This window comes from Aotus nancymaae, unplaced genomic scaffold, assembly GCF_030222135.1.
Source record: "Aotus nancymaae isolate 86718 unplaced genomic scaffold, 86718_ANA_hifiasm-v0.15.2.pri h1tg000029l, whole genome shotgun sequence".
NCBI classification, from domain to species: domain Eukaryota; kingdom Metazoa; phylum Chordata; class Mammalia; order Primates; family Aotidae; genus Aotus; species Aotus nancymaae.
The window spans coordinates 29944062-29964806 of record NW_026988442.1 but is presented as its reverse complement, the minus strand read 5'-3'; the positions used below and the strand labels follow the sequence as shown (position 1 = coordinate 29964806).

The 20745-nt window shown below is 48.6% G+C and overlaps 1 protein-coding gene across 5 annotated transcripts in view; it reads right to left on the bottom strand.

Annotated features, from left to right (window-relative positions):
- Positions 1–19904, bottom strand: part of BCAS4 (breast carcinoma amplified sequence 4) — an 87460-nt gene extending 67556 nt beyond the window's left edge. The window contains exons 1-2 of one of the 5 annotated variants that reach the window (XM_064382520.1): positions 2897–3518; positions 89–208 (exon numbers count right to left, since the gene is read on the bottom strand). In XM_064382520.1, the coding sequence (XP_064238590.1) occupies positions 89–208; positions 2897–3131 (355 nt within the window). In that variant the 5' untranslated portion in view covers positions 3132–3518. Of the gene's footprint in view, positions 1–88; positions 209–2896; positions 3519–19624 lie in introns of those variants that run through there. The other 4 variants (XM_064382518.1, XM_012467451.2, XM_012467450.2 and 1 more) reach the window with 4 other exon arrangements.
- Between the last annotated feature and the right edge of the window lie 841 nt (positions 19905–20745).

Sequence of the window (20745 nt, the reverse complement as noted above, 5' to 3'; positions counted from 1 at the left end):
AACAAGAGCAAAACTCCGTTTCAAAACCAAACAGCAAACCAAAAGCCCTCCCCACCCCAAATCCTCCACTGTACCACTTTGCACTCACAGGGATGGCTGCAGTCACAAACACGGAAACTGATGAGTGCTGTGAGGATGCGGAGGAACCGGAAGCTCACGCACTGCTGGTGGGAAGGTACAACGGTGCAGCTGCCCAGCCCAGCATCTCCTCAAAAGGAACAGAGTCACTTTACAACCAAGCAGTGTACCCAAAGGAAATGAAAGCAGGCCAGGCACAGTGGCTGATACATGTAGTCCCAGCACTTTGGGAGGCTGAGGCAGGCAGATCACTTCAGCCCAGGAGTTCAAGTCCACCCTGGGCAACATAGTGAGACACCATCTCTACAAAAACAAACAAAAAACCTACAAAAATTAGCCGGGCATGTTGGCATGTGCCTACAGTCCCAGCTACTTCGGCTGCTGGGGTGGGAGAAGGGCTTGAACCCAGATGATCAAGGCGCCACTGCACTTCAGCCTGGGCAACAAAGCAAGACCCTGTCTCAAAAAAAGAAAAATAAATAAAAAAGAAATGAAAACATATGCTCTCACAAAAACTTGCACAATATTCATTATGGTTGGGTGCAGTGGCTCATGCCTGCAATTCCAGCACTTTGGGAGGCCGAGCCAGGCAGGTCACTTGAGGTTAGGAGTTCGAGACCAGTCTGGCTAACATGGCGAAATCGTGTTTCTACTAAAACTACAAAAATGAGCCGGGCATAGTGGCACAAGCCTGTAGTCCCAGCTCCTTGGGAGGCTGAGGCATGAGAATTGCTTGAATCCGGGAGGCAGAGTTTGCAGTGAGCTAACACCACGTCACTGCACACCAGCCTGGGACACAGATGCAAGACTGCATCTCAATTAAAAAAGAAACAGCCGGGTGCGGTGGCTCGTGCCTGTAGTTCCAGCTACTCAGGAGGCTGAGGTGGGAGGATCGCTTGAGCCCAGGAGTTCTGCGCTGTAGTGTGCTATGCTGATCGGGTGTCCGCACTAAATTTGGCAACAATATGGTGATCTCCTGGGAGCAGGGGACCACCAGGTTGCCTAAGGAGGGGTAAACTGGCCCAGGTCGGAAACGGAGCAGGTCAAAACTCCCGTGCTGATCAGTAGCGGGATCGCGCCTGTCAATAGCCACTGCGCTCCAGACTGGGCAACATAGCAAGACCCTGTCTCTTAAAAAAAAAAAATAGAAACAACCCAATGCCCATTAATTGATGAATGAACAAACAAAATGTGGCGTATCCATACGATAGAATATCATTTGTCAATAAAAAGCAATGAAGCACTGATGCACACTGCAACATGGACGATTCTTGAAAATGCAATGCTAAGTGAGAAGAGCCAGGCACAAAAGGTCAGGCATGACATGATTCCATTTCTAAGAAATGTCCAGGCCGGGCGCAGTGGCTCACGCCTGTAATCCCAGCACTTTGGGAGGCCGAGGCGGTCAGATCACTTGAGGTCAGGAGTTTGAAACCAGCCTGGCCAACATGGTGAAACCCCATCTCTACTAAAACTACAAAAGTTAGCTAGACATGGTGGCATGAGCCTGTAGTCTCAACTACTTGGGAGACTGAGGCATGAGAATCACTTGAACCGTGGAGGCAGAGGTTGTAGTGAGCCAAAACTGTGTCACTGCACTCCAGCCTGGGCGATAGAGTGAGACTCCATCTCAGAAAAAAAAAAAAAGAAATGCCCAGAGAGAAAGGCAAATCCCCAGAGACGGAAAGAAGTAGATCTGCGGTTGCCCCTCTGGATGGACAGGCAGGGAGAGGAGGGAGTAACTGCTAATGGTGATGGGATTTCTTTTTTTTTTTTTTTTTTTGAGACAGACTCTCTCTCTGGTGCCCAGGCTGGAGTGCAGTGGCGTGATCTCGGCTCACTGCAACCTCTGCCTCCCGGGTTCAAGTGATTCTCCTGCCTCAGCCTCCTAAGTAGCTGGGATTATAAGCACGTGTCACGATGCCCACCTAATTTTTTTATATTTTTAATAGAGATGGGGTTTCACCATCTTGGCCAGGCTGGTCTCGAACAGCTGACCTTGTGATCCACCCGCCTTGGCCTCCCAAAGTCCTGGGATTACAGGTGTGAGCCACCATGCCCAGTCCGGTGATGGGGTTTCTTTTTTGGGTCATGGAAATGTTCTGGAATTAGCTCATGGTGATGTCTACACAACACAGTAAATATACTAAAAGCCAACAAATTATACACTTTAAAATCATAAATGTAAAAGTGAATCATATATCGACTTTTTTTCTTAGAGACATGATCTCACTCTGTCATTCAGGCTAGAGTGCAGTGGTGGGATCACAACTCACTGCAGCCTCCAACTCCTAGGCCCCAGGGATCCTCCCACCTCAGCCTCCTGGGAAGCTGGGACTACAGATGGGCACCACCATGCCTGGTTTCAATTTTTTAAGAGTCCTCCCTCATCTTCCACCCTCTCAAAAAACACCTAAGGGGGGCCTCCCCAGCCCTACCCCGTCTGGAGACTCCACCTCCTGATCTGCATGCCCGCTGCCCAGCCCCCACCCACAACACTAGCCACAGCCTCACCACAGGGCCTTTGCACCTGCTGCTCCCTTTACTGGTGAAAACTGTCTCTCACTTCCTTCCAGCTTTTGCTCAAATATTTCTTCTCGGTGAGGCTTTCCCTGACCCTGTAGCTCCCCTACTCCTGGTCCTCCTTCCCCAATTTGCTTTCTTGTTAGCGTTTATCACCACCTAACACACCACCTATTTTTCTCAACTTGTTTCCTCACCACAAGGAAACCTCTGGAGGGCACAGGTTTTCATCTATTTCATTCACCTTTCAATTCCCACAGCCTAGAATGAAGTCTGGCAAATGACAGGTACTTACGTTTCAAAGATGGACCTCCAACTCCCTCCCATCCCACACTGCTTTTGCAAAAGGACCTTGCAGCTCCTCCGGTGAAGACGCGGGATCCACTCCTCCCCACCGCTGAATCTGGGCTGGCCTGTGACTTGCTTGGGCCAATAGGATATGATGGGAGCAAGGCTCTGTGACTTCCAGTTCTAGGCCTCGAGACACCTCGCAGCTTCTGATTCACCCTCCGGGAAACCAGAAGCCACATAAGAAAGTCCAGGCAGCACCACGGGACAACAAGAATCAACAATAACTTAACTGTACATTTTAAAATAACCTAAAGGTCCTAGCCAGAGCAATCAGACAAGAGAAAGAAATAAAGGGCACCCAAATTGGTAAAAAGAAAGTCGAACTGTCACTGTCTGCCGATGACATAATCGTAGCCCTGGAAAACCCTAAAGACTCCTTCAGAAAGTCCTACAACTGGTAAATGAATTCAGCCAAGTGTCAGGATACAAAAATCAATGTACACAACTTAGTAGACTGCTATGCACCCAAAGCAACCAAGCTGAGAATCAAATCAAGAACTCAACTCCTTTTACAAAAGCTGCAAAAAGTAAAAAAATACTTAGGAATATACCTAACCAAGGAGGTGAAAGCCTTCTACTAAGAAAACTACAAAACACTGTGAAAGAAATCATTGATGATGCAAACAAATGGAAACACATGCTCATGGATGGGTAGAATCAATATTGTGAAAATGACCACACTGCCAAAAGTCACCTACAAATGCAACTGCCATCAAAATAACACCATCGTCCTTCATGGAACTAGAAAAAAACAATCCTAAAACCCGCATAGCCAAAGCAAAATTAAGCAAAAAGAACAAATCTGGAGGCATCACGTTACCCGATTTCAAAATATACTATAAGGATTGGGTGCAGTGGCTCACGCCTGTAATCCCAGCACATTGGTAGGCCGAGGCGGGTGGATGGCTTGAGGTCAGGAATTCGAGACCAGCCTAGCCAATATGGTGAAACCACGATTCTACTAATATATGAAAATCAGCCAGGCGTGGTAGTGCATGCCTGTAATCCCAGCTACTGCGGAGGCTGAGGCAGGAGAATCGCTTGAACCCAGGGGGCAGAGGTTGCAGTGAGCTGAGATGGCACCACTGTACTCTAGCCTGGGCAATAGAGTGAGACTCCATCTCAAGAAATATATATATATATTTTTTCATAAATATATATTTCATATCTATACTTCACATATATATGCTTCATATATATTTCATATATATATAAATATGTATTTATGGCCATCATCATCAAGATAGCATTTTATTGGTATAAAACTAGGCACAGGCTGGGGATGGTGGCTCATGCCTGTAATCTCAGCACTTTGGGAAGCCTAGGTGGCAGATCATAAGGTCAGGAGTTCAAGACCAGCCTGACCAACATGATGAAACCCTGTCTCTACTAAAAATACAAAAATTAGCTGGGTGTGGTGGTATGGACCTGTAATCCCAGCTACTCAGGAGACTGAGGCAGGAGAATCACTTGAACCCAGGAGGCGGAGGTTGCAGTGAGCCGAGATGGCTCCACTGCACTCCAGCCTGGGCGACTGAGTGAGACTCTAAAAAAATTAAAAAATAAAATAAATAAATAAATAAATAAAGGCACATAGCCAGGCACCATGGCTCATGCTCGTAATCTCATCATTTTGGGAGGCCAAGGCGGTTGGATCACCTGAGGTCAGGAGTTCAAGACCAGCCTAGCCAACATAATAAAACCCTGTCTCTACTAAAAATACAAAAAAATTAGCCAGGAATGCTGGTGGGCGCCTGTACTTCCAGCTATTCAGGAGGCTGAGGCAGGAGAATCGCTTGAACCTGGGAGGCGGAGGTTGCAGTGAACCGAGATTGCATCATTGCACTCCAGCCTGGGCAACAAGAGTGAAACTCCATCTCAACAACAACAACAACAACAGATGGGCACATAGACCAATGGAACAGAACAGAGAACCCAGAAATAAACCCAAATACTTACAGCCAACTGACCTTTGACAAAGCGAACAAAAACGTGAAGTGGGGAAAGGACGCCCCATTCAACATATGGTGCTGGGATAACTGGCTATCCACATGTAGGAGAATGAAGCTGGGTCCTTACCTCACCTTATACAAAGATCAACTCCAGATGGATCAAACACTTAAATCTAAGACCTGAAACCATGCAAATTCTAGAAGGTAACACTGGAAACCCCTTCTAGACATTGGCTTAGGCAAAGACTTCATGACCAAGGACCCAAAAGCAAATGTAACAAAACAAAGATAAATAGATGAGACTTAATTAAACTAAGAAGCTTCTGTGCCGCAAGAGAAAATAACCAGCCAAGTAAACAGACAGCCCACAGAGTGGGAGAAAATCTTCACAATCTACGCATCCGACAAAGGACTAATATCCACAATCTATAAGGAACTCAAATCAACAAGAAAAAAACAATTCCATCAAAAAGTGGCTAAGGACACGAAGGGACAATTCTCATACACAAATAGACAAAAAACATACGAAAAAATGCTCAACATCACTAATGATCAGGGAAATGCAAATCAAAACCATAATGTGATACCACCTTACTCCTGCAAGAACGGCTGTAATCAAAAAATCAAAAAATAATAGATGTCTCTACTAAAAATACAAAATTAGTCGATGTGGTGAAAAGGGAACACTTTTACACTGTTAGCGGGGATGTAAACTAGTCCAACCACTATGGAAAACAGTGTGGAGATTCCTTAAAGAACTAAAAGTAGATCTACCATTTGACCCAGCCATCCCACCCCTGGGCATCTTGAAGTCATTATACGAAAGAGATACTTGCACATGCATGTTTATAGCAATTGCAAAAATACAGAACCAGCTCAAGTGCCCATCAATCAACAAGTTGATAAAGAATATATGGTATATATACATACATACACCAAGGAATACAACTCAGCCATAAAAAGAAAGAAAATCATGACATCTGCAGCAACCTGGATGTAACTGGAGACCATTATTCTAAGTGAAGTAACTCGGAAATGGAAAATCAAACCTCGTACGTTCTCACTCGTGTAACTGGGAGCTAAGCTACGAGGATGCAAAGGCGTACGAATGATACACTGCATTTTAGGGACTTAGGGAAAAGGGTGGGAGGGGGTGAGGGATAAAAGGCTACACATTGGGTACCGTGTACACTGCTTAGGTGACACGTGCACCAAAATATCAGAAATCACCACTAAAGAACTTATTCATATAACCAAACACCACCTGCTCCCCAAAAACCTACTGAAATTAAACAATAAAAAATAAAACAACTTAAAGGCCAGGCACAGTGGCCTATGCCTGTAATTCCAGTACTTTGGAAGGCGAGGCAGGCAAATCACTTGAGGTCAGGAGTTTGAGACCAGCCTGAGCAACATGGAGAAACCCCATCTCTACAAAAAAAAAAAAAAAAAAAAAAGATTAGCTGAGCGTAGTGGCACGTACCTGCAGTCCCAGATACTTGGGAGGCTAAGGTGGGAGGACTGCTTGAGCCCTGGAGGTGGAGGTTTCAGTGAGCCAAGATTCCATCACAGCACTCCAACCTGGATGACAGAGTAAAGTCCTGTCTCAAAAAATAATAATAAAATAAAATAGTGTAATTGGGCTAGGCGTGGTGGCTCACACCTATAATCCCAGCGCTTTGGGAGGCCGAGGAGGGAACATCACCTGAGGTCAGGAGTCTGATTACCTGAGGTCACCAGTCTGGCCAACATGGTGGAACCCCATCTCTACTAAAAATACAAAAATTAGCCGTGTGTGGTGGCACACGCCTGTAATCCCAGCTATTTGGGAGGCTGAGTCATGAGAATCATTTGACCCCAGGAGGCAGAGGTTGCAGTGAGCCAAGATCTTGCCACTGCACTCCAGCTTGGGCAACAGATCCAGACTCGGTCTCTCTCTCTCTCTCTCACACACACACACACACACACACACGAGTGTAACGGGACTGTCTGTAACTCAAAGGACAAATGCTTGAGGGGATGGATACCCCATTCTTCATGATGTGCTTATTTCACACCACATGCCTGTATCAACACATCTCATGCACCCCCTGAATATACGTACCTCCTATATACCCACAAAAATTAAAAACTAAGCAATAAAACTTAAGAAAAAAAGAAGTCCAGGCAACTCTTCTGTAGAGGCCACACAGTGAGAGAGGCCCCAGAGGTTGAGAGACCACATGGAGAAATGAGATGCCCCAGCCAGTAGCCTGCACCAACGCTAGACACACGGGCAACGCCATGCCGGACCTGCCAGGGTGGCCAGTCTTCCCGCTGAATGCAGCCCATGCGTGAACCCATGATTGCTTGAAGCTGCTAAGGTTTGGGGTAGTTTGCCACCCAGTGACTGGTAATCAATACAGTAGTCATGAATATTCACTGCAGAAAAGAAAGGAAGATGAAAGGGAAGAGAGAGAGAAGGGAAGGGGTTGGGGAGGAGGTGCACTGCCTGGAAGAGCTGCAGCCTGAGAACAGCAGCCGGGGCTGCTCCTTAGTCCCACCCTTGTATGTTATGCTGTGTGATCTCAACTGCACCTCTGACAATCTCTGTGCTTCTGATTCCCCATTTGAAAATTGTGAGAAGGCCGGGCATAGTGGCTCACGCCTGTAATCCCAGCACTTCTGGAGGCCAAGGCAGGTGGATCACGAGATCAGGAGTTCGAGACCAGCCTGGCCAAGATGGTGAAATCCCGTCTCTACTAAAACTGTGAAAATTAGCCAGGCATGGTGGTAGGTACCTGTAATCCTGGCTAGTTGGGAGGCTGAGGCAGGAGAATCTCTTGAACCTGGGAGGCAGAGGTTGCAGTGAGCCAAAATGACGCCACTGCACTTTAGCCAGGGTGACAGAGCAAGACTCCATCTAAGAAAAAGAAAATTGTGAGGAAAAACAATCCTCAGACTCTGTCTCATGACAGAAGCTAAAGAAGTCTACTAAGTCACTCTGGGTCACTCCCAGTGAGATGCCGCCTCCATATAAGAGGACCCTATTAGGGTCTTCAAACTCAAATGACACAGAAGCTATGCAGGTAATAAATACAAGAGAAGTGGGCTGTGCTGAAGATGGTTTTCTGCAAACTGTTCATTTTCCATTTCCCTCTGTTTTTTTTTTTTTTTTTTTTTTTTTGAGACAGAGTCTTGCTCTGTTGCCCAGGCTGGAGGGCAATGGCACAATCTCAACTTACTGCAACCGCTGTCACCTGGGTTCAAGCCATTTTCCTACCTTAGAGCCTCCTAAGTAGCTGGAACTACAGGTGTGCACCACCATACCTGGCTAATTTTTGTATTTTTAATAGAGATGGGGTTTCACCATGTTTGCCAGGCTGGTGTCCAACTACTGAACTCAGGTGATCCACACGCCTCAGCCTCCCAAAGTGCTGGGATTACAGGCGTGAGCCACCGCACCCAGCCAGTTTCTCACTTTTGACAGAGATTTCACTTATCTCTAGAAAAAATAGCAGTGTAAGTGGGGTCATAAAGAGCAGGTGACATTCAGCCTCCAGGTCAGGGAGACAACAGGGAGTGGTGGAGGCCGCAGCAAACAGGAGACCCCAGGCCCTATTTAAATGGGGTGGCTGCTACTGGGCCCCAGCTTGTGCCAGGTAGGGAGGTGCCAACCCTACTTTGTTCAAGACAAATGGTGATCCAGATGTTTATGCAAATTCTCTTGATTTCAAAATGTTCAAAACTAGCCTGGTAAATTTAAAAACACTATGATGGTCAAATATAACTGTCTGTAGGCTGAATGTGGCCTTCATGCCTCTGGCCAATCTGTGTTTTTAAAACACAAACACATAAGAAATGACCAGAACAGGCAAATTTATAGAGACAGAAAGGAGATTTGTGGCGGTGGGGGGGCAGTTGGGGAATGAGAGATAACAGGTGCAGTGCTTCCTTTTGGGGTCATTAAAATGTTCTAAAATTGGTTGTGGTTGATGGTTGTACAATTATGTGACTATCCTAAAAGCCATTAAATTATACACTTTAAACAGGTGAATTGTATGTATGCAAATCGCATCTCAGTAATACGCGCGTGTGCACGCATACGCACGCGTGCGCGCGCGCGCGCGCACACACACACACACACACACACACACACCACTGAAGAATATTCTTAGAATAGCAAGGTCCATTCAGCCCAGGCAGAAAAAGGATCCCTATCTCTACGCACAGGACAAGAGATGAAATGAAGGTTGAAAGATCCTGGAAGCCAGGGAGCAAATGAAGTGATTCTCTGAGTAGCGTTAATTATGAACTGCAAACAGGAAGGAGCTGGCAGGTTAAACGATGACCCACCGCCCAGAAGAAATGCGGGAATTCTTTCCTCTCAGGTCCTCAAGGCAGGACAGAGTTCCCATCCTGGTCCCAAAAGGATCCTTGATCTTAAGGTCCGAATGTCCAGAAAGTGGTGACTAGTCTGCTCTAAAATCACACAGACCCTGACTTCCAGGAAGGATAATTTGGCAACAGTAACCAACATTTAAAATACATGTGCCAGAAAAGATTAAAAAGGAAAAAAACCACATACACACGAAACTCCCCCCCCAAACACACACACACACAGAGACACACAAAAGAACAAAATATAAAAATACAACACATGTGCTGTCTATGGCCACACTGCCCTAAACATACCTGATCTTGTCTAAAATGCAGGTGCCCTTAGACGCAGTAATACACCTCCTAGGTACTTATCCTACATATTTGCATAAATGCAAAATAATGTATGTGCAGAGATATTTATTGCAGGACACTTTGTGACAGCAAAAGATTCCACATGACTTAACTGTCTGTCAACAGAGGAATGGTTACCTAAAGTGTCATTCAGACAGACAATAAAATTCTGTCTAACCGCTGAAAATAATCAGGTAGCTTCTGTGCGTTCATATAGAAAAGTCTCCAAGACAGGAGTGAAAAAGGCATGAGGCCGGGCACGGTTGCTCACACCTGTAATACCAGCACTTTGGGAGGCTGAGGCGGGCACATCGCTTGAGGTCAGGAGTTTGAGACCAGCCTGGCTAACATGGTGAAACCCTGCCTCTACTAAAAATACAAAAATTAGCTGGATGTGGTGGCACGCACCTGTAATCCCAGCCACTTGGGAGGCTGAAGCATGAGAATCACTTGAACCTGGGAGGCGGAGGATGCTGTGAGCTGAGATCTCACCACTACACTCCAGCCTGGGTAACAGAGTGAAACTCCATTTCAAAAAAAAAAAAAAAAGTTGGGGGGGCCAGGCACAGTGGCTCACTCCTGTAATCCCAGCACTCTGGGAGACTGAGGCAGGTGGATCACCTGAGGTCAGGAGTTTGAGACCAGCCTGGCCAATATGGTGAAACCCCATCTCTACTAAAAAAATACGAAAAAAAAAATAAGCCAGTTGTGGTGGCACATGCCTGTAATCCCAGATACTCAGGAGTCTGAGGCAGGAGGATCATTTGAACCACGGAGGTGGAGGTTGCAGTAAGCCAAGATTACACCATTGCACTCCAACCTGGGCAACAAAAATCGAAACTCCATCTCAAAAAAAAAAAAAAGCACGATGCAGAGACTGGAGGTGGCGGGAGGTAGGGACTTCCTTGTCCTACCTGCCCAGAAGGGGGACATGGGAAATGAACAGCAGGGGGATCTGGGGAGGAGCACAGGGCTGAGGACTGGGAAGGCAGTGCTCCCGCATCCCTCCACGGCCACAGGGTCTTTTGGATTTGTAACATGTGCGTACATTTTTAAATTTTTAGACAAAATTTTTTAAAAAACAAAACCAGCTAAGCATGGTGGCTAAAACCTGTCATTCCAGCACTTTGGGAGGCCGAAGTGGGAGGACTGCTTAAGCCAGGAGTTCAAGACCAGCTTGAGCAATACAGTGAAATCCTGTCTCTTAAAAAAAAAATGTGTGTGTGTGTATATATATATATATTTTTTAAACCAATTCCAACTTACTTTATTTTTTACTTTTTTTTTTTTTTTTTTGAGATGGAGTCTCACTCTGTCGCCCAGGCTGGAGTGCAGTGGCACGATCTTGGCTCACTGCAACCTCCACATTTCGGGGTCAAGCGATTCTCATGCCCCAGCCTCCCAAGTAGCTGGGACTATAGGCGCGCACCGCCACACCTGGCTTTTTGTATTTCTTGTAGAAACTGGGTTTTGCCATGTTAGTCAGGCTGGTTTCAAACTCCTGGCCTCAAGTGATTGCCCACCTCAACCTCCCAAAGTGCTGGATTACAGGCGTGAACCACCATGCCCAGCCAACATGTTTTGTTTGTTTTTTGAGACAGAGTCTCACTCTCTCTTACCCAGGCTGGAGTATGGTGGTGCAATCTCGGCTCAGGGCAACTTCCGCCTCCCAGGTTTAAACAATTCTCCTGCCTCAGCCTCCCAAGTAGCTGGGATTACAGGTGCCCACTGGCATGCCCAGCTAATTTTTGTATTTTTTTTTAAATAGAGATGGTGTTTCACCATGTTGGCCAGGCTGATCTCAAACTACTGACCTCAAGTGATCTGCCCACTTCGGCCTCCCAAAATGCTGGGATTACAGGCATGAGGCAACATGTCTGGCCTAACGTGTTTGTTTTAAGGCTTCTGTGTGATGCTGAGGATCAGCCAGTTGGGGAACCTTCATCCAAGGCTCTAGGCAGACCCTCACCCAAAGCAAGGACGTGTCCTGTCATAAGAGGTTGCCAGAGCCCTGAGGCAGGCTCCCTCTGCCGCTGGGAGGTTTTGTGGGTAGAAAGTCGGGCACATGTGAGAGAGGCTGCCTCTCCCAGCACCTGCCTTGGCCCTGGCTCTTCATGCCCTGGAAGGTTCCGGTGCAGGGAGGCAGCCAGCTCAATCCTAGTCCACCTGGTTGGCGTGGCAGCCGCCTCCGGTCTCCCTGATGCCACTGTGGTCCCCCCAATACATTCTAGTACAGTAGCCACCAGTCTATGAATCTTTTCATTTGTTACTATCTTCGAGGCAGGGTCTTGCTCTGTCACCCAGGCTAGAGTGCAGGGGGGCTCATAGCTCACTGCAGCCTCAAACTTTGGGGTTCAAGCGATCCTCTTACCTCAGCCTCCCAAAGTGCTGGGACTACAGGCGTGAGCTACTACGCCTAGCACAAGTCGATAAATCAGATCCTGTCCTTTATGCATGACCCTAGAACAGAATCCAGACTTCTCCCCTGGGGACCCTGGCCCTAGTGTGGCCCTGTCTACCCTCCCCCGATACTCGCTGTGGTCACTAAGTCCCTCCACTCAGGCACCTCCCGGTTCCTCATCTTTCCCCTGTGGCCAGCCATCTGCTGGCAGATCTTTGATCTCTGGCCCTTTCCATCCTCCTTCCCCTCAGCCTGCATCACCCCTCAGGTGTCTCCTGCGTGGCATTTATCACCACTTAGTCACTCTGTTTGTCACTAGTCTGCTCATCTTCCTCCCCACCTGTCTTGCTGGTCTCACCCAGTGCCTGACGCAGTGTCTGGCATAATGCAGGTTTGCCATACAATTTAAGAAATTGGCCAGGTGCAGTGGCTCACGCCTGTAATCCCGGCACTTTGGGAGGCCGAGGTGGGCAGATTGCTTGAGCCCAGGAGTTCAAGAGCAGCCTGGGCAACAGAGCAAGACCCCATCTCAAAAAAAGTTTTAAGGAATAAATCTTGGAACTACATATTTGAGACAGTAGACTGTGCCCTGGAGTACCACTCAACACACTTTTTTTTTCTTTAGATGCAGTTTTGCCCTTGTTGCCCAGGCTGGAGTGCAATGGTGCGATCTCAGCACACGGCAACCTCCACCCCCAAGGTTTAAGCAATTCTCCTGCCTCAGCCTCCCAAGTAGCTGGGAGTACAGGCACCTGCCAGCACGCCCAACTAATTTTGTATTTTTAGTAGAGATGGGGTTTCACCATGTTGGCCAGCCTGGTCTCGAACTCCTGACCTCAAGTGATCTACCTGCCTCAGCCTCCCAAAGTACTGAAATTACAGGCATGAGCCACCTTGTCCAGACCCCCACTCCAGACTTCTAATCCAGCACCCCAAATGTGAATGCCCAAAGGGGACCAGCAGGTCACACAAGAATAGGACGTTCCCGTAGGCACACTATGTTTGCAGCTTGGACGTAATATTCTTAGCTTCTGCAAAGAAAACGCCTCTCCCACATTTTTCTTGAAACTCAAGGCCACCTTTGACTGATTTACATTTTTCTACTTTTTCCAGGTAGAGCTTAGAGAAATATTTCCCTTTTCTCTAATCCTGACTAGAAAAATCAAAAGTTTGCCAGGCACGGTGGCTCAAGCCCGTAATCCTAGCACTTTGGGAGGCCAAGGCAGGCAGATCACCTGAGGTCAGGGGTTCGAGACCAGCCTGGCCAACCTGGTGAAACCCAGTCTCTACTAAAAATACAAAAATTAGCCGGGCATGATGGCAGGCACCTGTAGTCCCAGCTACTCAGGAGGCTGAGGCAGGAGAATCGCTTGAACCCGGGAGGTGGAGGTTGCAGTGAGCCGAAATTGTACCACTGCACTCCAGCCTGGGTGACAGAGTGAGATTCCATTTTAAAATAAGGAAGAAAAAAGAAAAATCAAAAGTTCAAGCAGACGGTATATGGTGACTGGTACTGACACTGCCTTCAGGATGAGGGTGACGATAAGGAGCAGTGCAGCTGTGGCAGAGGGCCACTACCAGGGCACATGGACCTAGTATCAACAGACTGTCCATTTTAAAAAATAAACAAGAAACTCAGATTTTTCCAAGAAAAATTTCCATTTCTAAAACCCTACAAGCGCTGAACTCTGAACCAGTTCAGATGCTGGATGAGGCCTCTAGGCCACCAGTTTGCGAGCCCTGAGCTAATCCATGTGTGGTTAAAAGTACCAGGTACAGGCTGGGTGAGGTGGCTCACGCCTGTTATCCCAGCACTTTGGAAGGCCGAGGCAGGTGGATCACTTGAGGTCAGGAGTTCGAGACCATCCTTGCCAACATGGCAAAACCCTGTCTATACTGAAACAAAAATCAGGCATGGTGGCATGTGCCTGTAATCCCAGCTACTAGGGAGGCTGAAGCAGGAGAATTGCTTGCACCTGGGAGGCGGAAGTTGCAGTGAGCAGAGATTGCACCACTGCACTCTAGTCTGGGCGACAGAGCGAGACTCTGTCTCAAAAAAACAAAACAAAAAAAAAAGTGAGGGGGAAGTTTACACCAGAAAGAGGGGTGGCAGGGAACCTGGTTGAACGGAAAACCCCAGAGGCCCTGGAAACAGTAACTCACCTGCCAACCCAGCTCAAGACACCGCCCTTTCGCAGCTCCTTCGTCTGGGGAAAGCAGTGTGAAGTCCAGGCAGAGCTTGTGCCCCTCACTTGCCGCATCTCCTGCTGTTTCACCCCCACCCCGTCTTCTATCCCCCAAGACGCCCCAGCTTCATGTCCAGGGCTTTTGTAAGAACTGTTCTCTCTGCCTGGGGTATTATTCTCTTCAGCCAGCCAACTCCTATTCAGGCTCAGGGCTCATCCTAAGACAGTGCTGCTTCAGGGAAGACCTCCATGATTGCACCCACCCAGACAGTAACCTTCTGTTCACCCTCCTGAATCTCTGTGCACACACAGGTGCCCTATCTCACATCCGCCCATGTTGTGTGCTTCGTAGCATTCATTACAATTTAGAGCTCTTATCTGTTATGGTTTTGTTTTCTTTTTTGAGATGGGTCTCACTCTGTCGCCCAGGCTGAAGAACAGTGATGTGATCTCAGCTCACTGCAACCTCTACCTCCCAGAGCCCAGGTGATCTTCCCTCAGCCTCCCTAATAGCTGGACCACAGGCACACACCATCACCATGCTCAGCTAACTTTTGTAGACACAGGATTTTGCCATGTTGCCCAGGCTGGTCTCCAACTCCTGGGCACAAAGGATCCACCCACCTCACCCTCCCAAAATGCTAGGATTATAGGTGTGAGCCACTGCATCTGACCTTGTTACGTGTTTATTGTCTGGCAGTGCCATGGGGCAAGGGCCTTGCGCGTCTCACTGCCTACGGTGTCCCCAGTTCCAGGAAGGACTTGGAACGTAGAGAGGCTGAATGAAGCAGGCCCCACTTCATGGGAGGCCTAGGACCCCCTAGGGCTGGGGCTGACTGGACTGAGATTCCTACTGCTCTGTGGAAGAGGCAAAAGTGTCCCTGGGAGACAGGCTGGTAGGGAGGAAGCTGCTGTCCAGGCCTGTTTGCAAACCAGGTTCCCCTTTTCCTGCTCATCTGCCCCCCTGGAAACTGTTCCAGCTTGGGGATCTGCTAATGAATTAAGCTTTAAAAGAGGAGGCTGCACGTGACTCTGCTCTGGCGCAGTTTCTGTCTCTTTTGGTAAATAAACTTTTAGCAAGCGCGTTAAGTGGGTTATTGCTGCATGGAGCTACAGGGAGTTGGGGCTCTTTATTACACGTCCCTTACAAATGAGCATTACCAAATCCGTGACTGAGCTAAAGAGAGCCCTGAGTGGGAAAATGAAATTAATACATGCAGTTTCTCTTAAAGACTATTGCTAATAGAGACAAAATGAAGCTGGAGCTTAGCCACCGGGCACAATGACATCTTGCTGCTGAGAGTAAAGGAGAGAAGAAACAAAAAACGCACTCAGGACGCTAAAGACAGTGAAAAGTCAGACAACCTGTCTGTCCCTGAGTCCCTAGGACACTAGACCAAAGTGTGCCTGGGGAGCACTGAGCCTCCCCCAGGACCCTGCCTGGCAAAACGCAGCAGCCCTGAACCATTCATGAAGGATTCGTCAGTTACACTACATCCACACGACCTCCTTTAGCCTTGAGAGCCTCCATATGCTGAGCCACAAAATCGACATAACACTATCCCAGTCACTGGGTCACTGCCATGACAATGACATAAGCCATGAACAGAGTTTGGCAAACTGGTGCCACACAGTATGTGCTCAGGAGTGGGTACAATTACCATTTCATCGTGGGACACTAGGAAGTCACAGAGTCACACAGACCCAGGCTCTCGGACGTGGAAGCCACACATCTCATGGGACTACTGAACTCTTCGAATGTGGCCAGTGCAAGCTGAGATAGACTGAAAGTTCAGTGTCAAAAGCCTGATTTTGAAAACGAAGGACAAAGAACAGAATGTGAAATTTCATTAACTTTTTTCTATTGATCACATGTTGAAATATTTTGGATATACTTTTTATTTTTTTTTTTTTATTAACTAGAGACGGGCCTCACTGTGTTGCCCAGGTTGGTCTGGAACTCCCTGGGCTCAAGCGATCCTCCAGCTTTGGCCTCCTGAAGTGCTGGGACTACAGGCATGAGTCACTGCACCTGGCCCAGATATACTGATATTTTAAATATGTTGAAATTAATTTACCTGTTTCTTTTTTTTCTGTCTTCTGGGTTTTCTTTGTTGTTTGGTTTGGTTTTTTGAGACAGAGTCTCACTCTGTCACCCAGGCTGGAGTACAATGGCGTGATCTCGGCTCACTGCAGCCTCTGCCACCTAGGTTCAAGCAGTTCTCACGCCTCAGCCTCCTGAGTAGCTGGGGTTACAGGCATGCATCACCATGCCTGGCTAATTTTTGTTTTTTTAGTAGAGACAGGGTTCCACCATGTTGGCCAGGTTGACCTCAAACTCCTGGCCTCAAGTTATCCGCCTGTGGTGGCCTCCCAAAGTGCTAGGATTACAGGCGTGAGCCATGGTGCCCGGCCACCGGTTTTTCATGCAGCTCCTAGAACACTAAAAATTGCATAGGTGGCTCACATTTGTAGCTCCAATTATATTTCTATCGGACAGTGTTTATGGAAACATAGTCACGTTATTTTTAATTTTTATATTGTTTTTAATTTTTATCTTTTAACATTTTTTGTAGAGACAGCGTTTCCCTGCATTGCCCAGAATGGTCTTGAACTCCCGGTCTCAAGTGATGCTGCCACCTCAGCTTCCCAAGTCGCTGGAATTACAGGCATAAGCCACTGTGCCATGCCTCCATGTTATTTTTTAAATTGAGATAATATTCACAAACCATAAAACTCATCCTTTTAAAGTGTACGATTCCGCAATTTTCAGTATATTCACAAATTTGTGCAACCATCACAACTATCTAACATCCAGAACACGTTCATCACACCAAAACGAAGCCCCATACCTTCCCACTGCTTTCCCCACCCATCTATCTGCCCATGCGATTTTGAGTAAAGAAAAAAAAGCAAGTTGCAGGACAGTATTACAGCAGCGAGGTTTTGTTTAAAACTCATATAGGCCGTTAGCTCAGTGATTTCCCAGATAAAAGAAAAAAACACTAATATAGGCCAGGCGAGGTGGCTCACATCTATAATCCCAGCACTGTGGGAGGCCGAGGCGGGCAGAGCACCTGAGATCAGGAGTTCGAGACCAGCCTGATCAACATGGAGAAACCCAGTCTCTACTGAAAATACAAAAATTAGCCAGGTGTGGTGGTGCATGCCTGTACTCCCAGCTACTTGGGAGGCTGAGGCAGGAGAATCACTTGAACCCGGGAGGCGGAGGTTGCAATGAGGCAAGACTGCACCATTGCACTCCAGCCTGGGCAACAACAGCGAAACCCCCATCTCAAAAAAATGATAATAATAAAACTAGCATAAATGGGCTAGCCACAATGGTACACATCTGTAAGCCCAGCACTTTGGGAGGCTGAGGTTGGAGGATCTCTTGGGCCCAGTAGTTCAAGACCAGCCTGGGCAACATAGTGAGACCTTGTCTCTACAAAAGAACGTTGTTTAAAAAGTTAACGTGACCTGATGGTGTGACTTTGGTCCTGGTGATGTGGGAGGCTGAGGTGGGAGGATTGTGTGAGCCCAGAAGGTTGAGTCTGCACTGAGGTTTGATTGTGTCACTGCACTCCAGCCTAGGTGACAAAGTGAAACCCTGTCTCAAAAAAAAAAAAAAAAACCTAAAAAACTAAAAACTGTTCTGTTCAAAATTGTTAAAAAAAAAGAAAGAAAGAGAAAAAAACAAATATATATGTGTAATAAACATATATACGGAAAGATAGATTTTATGCATTTTCTTGAGAGAAAGTTTCACTCGTTGCCCAGGCTGGAGTGCAATGGTGCAGTCTCAGCTCACTGCAACCTCTGCCTCTCGGTTCAAGCGATTCTCCTGACTCAGCCTCCCAAGTAGCTGGGACTACATGCCCAGCTAATTTTTTAAAATTTTTATTAGAGACAGGGTTTCACCATGTTGGTCAAACTGGTCTCGAACTCTTCATCTCATGATCCGCCAGCTTTGGCCTCCCAATAGTGCTGGGATTACAGGTGTGAGCTACCACATCTGGCGAGACAGATTTTTTTTTTTTTTTAAGAAGAGGTTTCACCATGATGCCCAGGCTGGTCTTGAACTCCTGATCTCAGGTGATCCATCCACCTCAGACTCCCAAAGTGCTAGGATTACAGGCGTGAGCCACCGCGCCCGGCCCGAGACAGATTTTTTAAAAAGAGTCTCACTCTGTCGCCCAGGCTAGAGTGCAATGGCATGATCAAGGCTCACTGCAGCCAGAACCTCCCCTGTCCACCATCCTCATCCCCACCTCAAGCATCCTCCTGCCTCAGCCTCCCCGAATGCTGAGACCACTGGCGTGAGCCAATACTTTACCTAGATATATACAGATATACACAAATCTACATTTGTAGTGCCTTTTTTTTTTTTAGACGGAGTCTCGCTCTGTCACCCAGGCTGGAGTGCAGTGGCACGATCTCGACTCATTGCAACCTCTGCCTCCCGAGTTCAAGTGATTCTCCTGCCTCAGCCTCCCGAGTAGCTGGGACTATAGGAGTCTGCCACCACGCCCGGTTAATTTTTTGTAGTTTTAGTAGGGACGGACTTTCACCGTGTTAGCCAAGATGCTATTGATCTCCCGACCTCGTGATCCGCCCGCCTCGGCCTCCCAAAGTGCTGGGATTACAGGCGTGAGCCACCTTGCCTGGCCCTGTAAATGCACTTAAAATGTCCAGAATGATTTACACCAAACTGTTAATGCTGGTTTTCTAAGAACACTAGAATTAGGGTGGAAGAGAAAAGACAGAGGGGTGCATAGCCTTTATTTTAAATACTCTCGAACTGCTTTTGTGGTTTAAAAAGAAAATGGGTTGAATTTCTGGTCGTAAATAACTCCTAGTGAACTCGGGTAAATAACTTTTTCACAGCACTGTCGACAGATGCCTTCGGCCGGAAGGTAGAGGGTCTCGTTTTGGATCTGCTTTTCATTTGGTGCTTTTAAAATAGAAAGCGCAGACAGAGGCGTGGTGTTTTCGCTCCGAGCTGCAGCAGCACAGCACGGCCTTGGGGCTCCCCGCACAGCCGCAGCCTGCGGCGCCGCTCGACCTGGGCACCGCTCGGGGGCAGCCAGGGCAGGGGCGGTCCCGGGGTCCCCCTCCCCCAGGGCCGGCCTGGCAAAGGGCGACGGCGTCTCGGGACCCAGCCAATGCTGGGGGACCTGGGTGGGGAGGGAAGGCGAGCCTGGGCCTCCGGGGCCCGGTGTCGCCCGGAGGAGGGAGCAGGGGGGACCCGCTGCATCTCTGGGTGGCGCCCCGCAGCCACCCTCCAGGAAAGGGGAATCCCCGGGACCCCCAACTCCGAGAGCGAGAGGATGCTCCGGCGAAGCCGAGGGTCCCTATTCGGAGCCCGGACCCCCAACCGCGAGACCCCTCTCCTGCAACTCCACAGCTCCTTCCCCTACCTCGGCCCCAGGCTCGGGGGTCAGGAAGAGCGCGAGCTCGCGCGCTCCGCTGCGCATGGGCTCCGGTCGGTCGGCGTCCACGAGGAGCATCAGGAGGGCGGCGGGGTCCAGCTGGCGGAGGCTGTCTGGGAGCCCGTAGTTGCGCCCGGGCCTCAGAGCCCCGCCCCCGGCCCGTTGCATGCTCCGCGGCCCGCCTGGCGGAGGAGGGGCAGGTGCGCTCACCGCGGCGGCAGCTCGCGGCTCCAGGATCGCCGGGCCGAGCGGGCAGCGCCACCTAGTGGCGAGAGCCGCGCGCTGCGCCCACCCCCGCAGCACCTGGGCATCAGGGCTTTGCAAACTCGCTTGCAGATGGCAGTCACCTGGAGCTCTTTCAGAATTTCCCAAGCCCGGACCACACAGTCTCTGGGTTGGGAACTGGGCATCAGGATCTTTTGATGTTTGCTAGGTAGTTCCAACCAAATTGTTGAATCAAAGCTAAATTTGAGAACTACTGGGGTAAGCCACCCCTCCCCATCGGAATCCCGCTAGAGCACGGGCTCCCGGCCCCCGCGGACAATAGAATCCCCGGGAGCTTTTAAAAGCCCGGGAGCCAGGCCTCGCGTCAGGCCGAATAATCGGAATCCTTCGGGGTGGGGCTTGGGCATCAGTAGTTTCTAAAGCTCCCCAGGTGATTCCAACAGGCGTCCAGGTTAGAGAGGCGCTATCTTAGAGGAAGCCCAAAGCCGCTCCCCCCTCCTCCGCCGCCGGTTCCCATCCTACTAGAGCATCTAGTTTGCAGCGGACGGAGGGTCCTGGAAGGTAGGGAAGCCCGAGTGTAACGGTCCTCGTCTTCCTCCTAGGGGAAGCTTTTAAAATAAGCTTCACCAGGAAATGATTGAGCGCACTAAATTTGACAACTGCCCCCCACGCCCTCCACGCCCTCGGAGGCTGGCCTAGACCCTTTACAGGCCCTAGGGCTGAAGAGAGGCGCACCCCATCTCCCACCCCAGCAGTGCTAATGAGGGAAGTACTAAAAGGCAAATAGGCATAAGAAAAATCTAGAGTTTTGATTTTTGTTTGATAATATTTATTTATTTATTTGGAGACGGAATCTCACTCTGTCGCCCAGACTGGAGTGCAGT